Source organism: Ptychodera flava, chromosome 6 (assembly GCF_041260155.1).
Source record: "Ptychodera flava strain L36383 chromosome 6, AS_Pfla_20210202, whole genome shotgun sequence".
NCBI classification, from domain to species: domain Eukaryota; kingdom Metazoa; phylum Hemichordata; class Enteropneusta; family Ptychoderidae; genus Ptychodera; species Ptychodera flava.
This window is the reverse complement of record NC_091933.1, coordinates 15,645,187-15,651,473: the sequence shown is the minus strand read 5'-3', so window position 1 is coordinate 15,651,473 and position 6,287 is coordinate 15,645,187. Positions and strand designations below refer to the sequence as shown.

The 6,287-nt window shown below is 38.1% G+C and overlaps 1 protein-coding gene across 1 annotated transcript; it reads right to left on the bottom strand.

Moving 5' to 3' along the window:
- Positions 1-1,034: 1,034 nt before the first annotated feature.
- LOC139134959 (death domain-containing protein CRADD-like) lies at positions 1,035-5,517 on the bottom strand. Its single transcript, XM_070702076.1, has 2 exons — positions 4,676-5,517; positions 1,035-2,941 (listed from the first exon to the last, which is right to left on the bottom strand). Exons 1-2 carry the CDS (start codon positions 4,977-4,979, stop codon positions 2,487-2,489), a joined length of 759 nt encoding a protein of 252 aa, XP_070558177.1. The 5' UTR covers positions 4,980-5,517; the 3' UTR covers positions 1,035-2,486.
- Between the last annotated feature and the right edge of the window lie 770 nt (positions 5,518-6,287).

The following is a 6,287-nucleotide window of genomic DNA, read 5'->3' as shown; positions in this document are numbered from 1 at the left end:
CCCTCATGGCCAAGATATGTGTTTTGTAACACATCTCATCCGTAGCCATGCATAAGAACGTACTATACACAAAACTTGTCTCATGTAGGCCTACGATGTAATATGTTGGAGTGGTTCAGTAAGAAAACGTTTTTCCCAACAGGATCGCAATACTTCTGCAAAACGTTCAATGCACCTTTCAGTTTTCGTCCGTTTCGAGTCCTTGTTGGAAACCAAAGCATTCAATTCTTCTTCAGAAAGTAGGATAAACCAAAAAAATCTCGACTATCGTTTCGATCGGCCGCAGACGACATCTTTGTTTACATTCCGGGTGACGGTCCGCGCACGCGTCAATGTCGTTTTTGACGTCAGCGGGCATCATTTTTCGGAACTGATGCCTGGCAGGCAACAGTTCCAACAAATGATGCCTGATGACGTCGTTTACGTGAATCAGCACAAAAAGAATGCATCCCACGTGACTATCAACTGGCGAATTAGAATACAGACTGCGGATGAGGTGTGTTACAATCAACAATAATTGACAGTCCACAACAGGTGACACAGTCAACAACAGGTGACAGTCAACAATAAGTGAGATCCACAAGAGATGACAACATCAAATAAGTGAGTCGATACAGTCAACAACAGGTGACAGTCCACAAGAGGTGACACAATCCACAAGAAGTGACAATCTATTCTACATATATATAGAGACACAAATATTGACACTTTGACATACCTCATCCTCCAACTTTATATATATATATATATATATATATATATATATATATATATATATTAATATATATATATATATATATATATATATATATATATATATATTAAAAGTTGTTAATTGTGAAGCCATAATTGGATCATGACCATAACATCAGATCAATCTATAGGGCTTAGATGGACATGTAGCAATGTAAAATCAAAATCTATCCACTATTCTTTCCTTTTACTCAACTTGAAAAGTTTCTTCTATGAAAGTTGCTCACACTATAGAGCACAGAAAAAATCTTCATCTGGTAATACTACATTTGCAGCAGATGTATGTACAATGCACTTTAATGCAAATGAATTTGATGCAAAAATACTGTTTAAATATTTTTATACTTTATGAGTAAACAGATAACAGTTTTTGTCAGGATTTGACAAATAAAAAATGTTGATGTTAATTTATAAAATATGTTTATTGCATGATTTCATTATTCTAGGACAACTTGATCTTGGTGGAATAATGCTAGCTGTTTTTGATATGCATTGTAGTTATCTTTAGTGATTCATACTTGTATAGTGTGTATTATGTTGCACCATTGTTATTCATGAGAATTCACAGAAAGTACAGACTGTGCAAGGTTCTGAGTAATTGACATGGAAAGTCCCTGATTTTCATCAAATGACAAATATTCACATGATTCCATCTGAAATTGCTCAACTATTTTGGCATCAAGCCAGTTTTTCAGTTGCCCTTAATTCTGTAGAAGATGAAATTTTTGGAAGGAAAACAAAAAAAAGGACACTTTTATGAAAATACCTGATTTTTCTTTTCAAATTCACAGATAAGCTTTCAAGAAATGGAACTGTTGGTCTTTCCAATTAAAGTCAGCACTGTACATCGCATGATACAAGTATCGTCACATGCTTATATTAGCCATGACAGCTAGTGATAGCTATGCCTTCGTTACGTATCATACAACATGAAAAGAACTTATCTTAACATTACAGCTGCCCCTTTTCATCTTAATTCATTTCAGTTACTGAATAAGTGAAATATATGACAACCTTGCCTCACAGAGGTCAAACTGATGAGTTTAAATCTGTCAGTGATCCTCATTTTGTACCTTAAACTTTTAGAAAAGTGTTTTTTTTTTAACTTTAGAATACCTAGATCACATAATTTCACTGGTATTCAACATATCTCTAACTGTAATCATGTGAGACTTCTTCAAGGAATAGGGAACTTCTTGGCAAAAAGTTAAATGAATTCATATAGACACAACCTAGACATGAGCTCATGGTAGGTGCAGTATTCAAAGCATCATTACCAGACCTGAATATTTTCGAATGACTTGTTTAAACCATGCTGATAAACCTACACCAGGGTATGCTACAGTGCTCTTGTTTCTCAGAATCTACTCCACATGATGCACTCCTACAGATGCCGGTGGCAGTTGTTGGTTGTCCACCCACCCCTGGTCTTCATTTATGCTGAAGGTACCCGCACTACCAGCAATGTGTTCATGGCACCCTCTGTCCATTATCTCTATTCCTGAGCCCTCCCCCTGCCCATGTTCCTTATTGATACACTGCTATCACAGGCTTGTCTGTGAAATTCTCATGCCCCAATAGAGTCACCACAGTTTAAAGCATACAGATGTCTCGAATCAAAGTTCCGACTAAGCAGGATTTCTACATCCAAGCAAATGATCATTTTAGCTTTAAACAGCATTCTATAAATGCCATCTTCATTATCACAGCGGAAATCTGTCTGCTGCAACATTTCATTCAGTGATCAAATGATCATATATTGCAATATCTACACCCGCATTTTCAAGGTCATGACAAAGTTTTTCAACAGTAGCCTGTCTTCCCAGCTGTCTTTTCCATTTAACCAACATGTGGAGTATTTGCTGATTAACAGTGTCATTTTCTTTCTTGAATCGGAAAATGTCTTTCTTCTCAAATCCCAGTTTTATGGCAACATCTTCCCACTCACTGCTCATCTTTTCTGCCACTGTCAGCAACTCCTTTTCAGTGATTATGTTTGACGTGAGATGCATGTCTTCAAATCGGCGTGTTTGTTCATCCAGGGGATTGGCTTCAGCTCCGACTGCAGTAGGCTGGCTACTGTCACCCTGAGCGGTCTCCTGGATACCTTTTGCAGGCATGCTGTCCCCTTCACAGGGTACCGTTTCACTGCCAGCTGATTCAGCACCCTGTGAAATTCGACCTGTATCTGTATGACAAATATGAAACACTTTCATGATATCTCACTCCATCGACGATTCTGTTTTGTTTTTTCACGTTGTATTACAAAATTGTTCCCACTAACTTACGATATTTCAATATTGCACCCAAAAGCTTATTTTGTATTGCTTTGAAAATTATACAAAACCTTCCTGTGTATTTATAAAAGTTGAACTCTGGCCCCTTTTGTGGTTGGTCTGAGAGTTGAAAGTTTCACACGTTGATATTGGTCATGCATTGCAATAGAGCCGTTTCAATAGCTTTAAATAGTTTTTCTCGAATTTGGGCGATTTGAATGAAAAGACGTTCATTCTCATCTTTTCTCAGAAAGATAAACTATCCACTTTTGTAAAATATATTTTAATACCTTACTCCCTCTCCCAACAAGTAGCACGTATGACTTTACCAATGTGATTTTGAATTTCACTTGTAAATTTTGCATAACCCCACCCCATCCCAATCCCCTTTGTGCTGTTAAATAATATAGTATTCCCCAGTGTGTTGCAACATTGTTGAACGATAAAGTATTAAAGTAATAAAATCCTGTGTAATTGGGTGACACCGATTATTTTACGAAGCGTGTATTCCAAGTTTTCAAAGGATCATTCGATATTTTGTTTTGATTTCAAATATCATCAAAACCATCTAACGGCAATCCATTTTTCATCAAGTTGTTTTCATTCTCTTCTGCCTGGAGTCAACCTTGCTCTGGCCAATGAGCATATAAAACTGAAAAAATCCCAACGCCCACCCGCGACTATTTGGATCACTCTGTCAGTACAAGGATTACAAAGAATGTATATATGGCCATTAGGGTCCATTCTTTTACTTGTAAAACAAAATTACATAGTAATTTCTAAGGTTAGGCCCGGCATCACCTTTAATTTTCCAAATGCAAGTTCACGACCAATACGTTCCTTCACCAAACTTGTATACGTCAAGCGTCCAGCGTTTGTATATCAGTCTTCGATAGAGACCCTGACGTCCAGTGCCAACTCAACAATACTCAACAAATATGACGTCAAAGAGTAACCCCCACCCCAAAGGAAATAGTCTCTTGCAAAAATAAAATTGTAAATTTCGTGATGTTACTTGTAATGCAAGAATACATTTAAGCACATAAAACAATAAAATCAGCATTAAAGTATGTGGTGTGCTACAAAACACAACCTGGTCTTTATCAGGGCTAAGCTTATGGCGCCTGTTATACAGCCCTATTGCCGTGTGTTACAGAAACACATCATACGACCTTGGGGAATAGCTATGTAGTCCTGGTAACGCACAGCTCCTAGCTAGGGCCAATAAATGTCCATTATCGTCCTCATGACCAGGTAATACGTCATCTACCCAAGATTATTGACCCAAATCCCACCCCTCCACTTCCGTCGGTAAACTGTCTGGAACTATATGGTAATTGTTACCATTCTTTGTCGAAGACAGGAACGTTGAGATCAAGCTTACTGGTGCATGCGACGTACCTTTGACTTTAACATATCTGGTATCAGTAATAACTTTTGTAAGTTTTGCCGTTACAGCTGTAAATATCACCAGACAAGGATATGACCACATTTTTGAAATAATACATGATCGATCATCTTATTGAAAGAAGATTTTACAGCAATAGATACCATTGCATGTACATGATTTTCTGTTTATGCACATCTCCAACGATTTCTTGAAAGTTCTCAATTCGACCCAGAAGCTAAAATTTGATTTCACCCACCTGTACTCGAAATAGGCATCGTGGTCTCTCCGTCAGATGCCAATATTAGCTTTTCTTTTAACCATTGATAATGCGTCCCCAGAGCTTCGAGAAATACGCTGAACGCATTAGGTCCTCGCGTTGGCAGTGTGTCGATGAGACTGCGGGCTTGATCGTACCTGGTTCTCCCAGCGAGAATTTGTTCGGCCATTTCCTGATGCAGAATGTCATTTTGTTGTAGATAAGGTACCAAGTACCTTGGTTCTATGGTGTCGGTGAGCTCAACTCGGTGGCTGTTCAATGTTTGCCTATCCCTGTCCTCCATTGAAAATAATGTCAGCGCAAGTCTTTCAGAAACTGATCAAGCAAACTCTTTTGTCACGGTAGGCTTTTTAGACCCAACAATTGTAGCAACATGGGTCATCTGTCTGTACTGGTCTGTGTCATTGCGTGGGACAACTTAAAAACAATCACCGTGGACTTTGAGACTTTGTCGCAAGTACGGAGTTCTTCAATTCATATCTAAATTGGGCAATAAGTTCCCGGAATCAATGCGACGTGTTCCAAGGATGAGAGTGAAAGTGTCCAATATAACTTGGGTCTCGCATATTATCATAGTAATTAGTATTTACCCAACACGAACCGCGCGTTGACCACACGTAGACAAACCTATGGTACGTTTCAGAACGCGATAAAGTGCCATTTACCGGCCATAACTACTTGTCGTGTTTTGTTTGGAGAAACAATTTATGGTTGTCTGTTAATTGGGATGTAATTTCCGGCGAAGTTTCCTACACGAGCCTACGGACCACTTCACGCTATTTGCTGCAGAAATTTAAATGACAAGTTGAAAACTGAACTTTAGAGGACCAACAGAAAAACAATTGGTGGACCAGAGAAGGGGTTTCCCCTTCACAGCACCCGAGTGAGAACGAACCATTCTGATACATAGGGTAGGATGTAATATCAGTGTTTACATGCAGGGCTCGAAATTAACTTTTTTCCCTGGTAGTCCCATCGTTCTGAAGTTGGTAGCCCAGTGACAAAGTCTGGTAGCCCATGCATGAATGAAGAGTTTTTTTTGTAAAGGATATTTTTATTTATATCTAGGCAATGAAAGATTTATTTTGCATGATTCTATCAAGGAAGTGAATTTTCTAGTCATTTGACATCAATACCTGCAGATCATAGCCTTAGAAGAACGGTATAGCATATATAGTGGACAACGGTGACGCCTCAAAGTTTGACGACCTATTAACACATATGCAGAGCTTATATGTCAATTTTGATATTTTCCATGACTGTCACAACGACTTTTCACTCAGCACGTGTAAAGATAACATGGCTAAAAATAGATTGACTATGAATTTCAGGATGACAACTTGGTACAGTCATGTTCCTAATACTTTCGTGCCAGTTTTGGCTATATTTTTCCACCATAGTAAACTATCATGGAATGATCTCGTACACTTCGGAAAGCGCAATTTGTGGATGTAGCAGTTTGAATAATTTTGTGTTTAATTGTGATTGATACATTGTGATTAAATAACTATGAAAATAATTTTTTTATTGGCCACCATTTCCCGAGCCTGTCGTCCAAGTACATCAGTTCAAATAATGATATTTTATTGAA

What these genes read in the sequence shown, in the direction of transcription:
- LOC139134959 (XM_070702076.1), bottom strand. Translation starts at nt 4,979, where the DNA reads ATGGAGGACAGGGATAGGCAAACATTGAACAGCCACCGAGTTGAGCTC. An exon ending in GATGCCTATTTCGAGTACAG is followed by an intron (nt 2,942 to 4,675) that starts GTGGGTGAAATC and finishes TTTGTCATACAG; the next exon opens with ATACAGGTCGAATTTCACAG.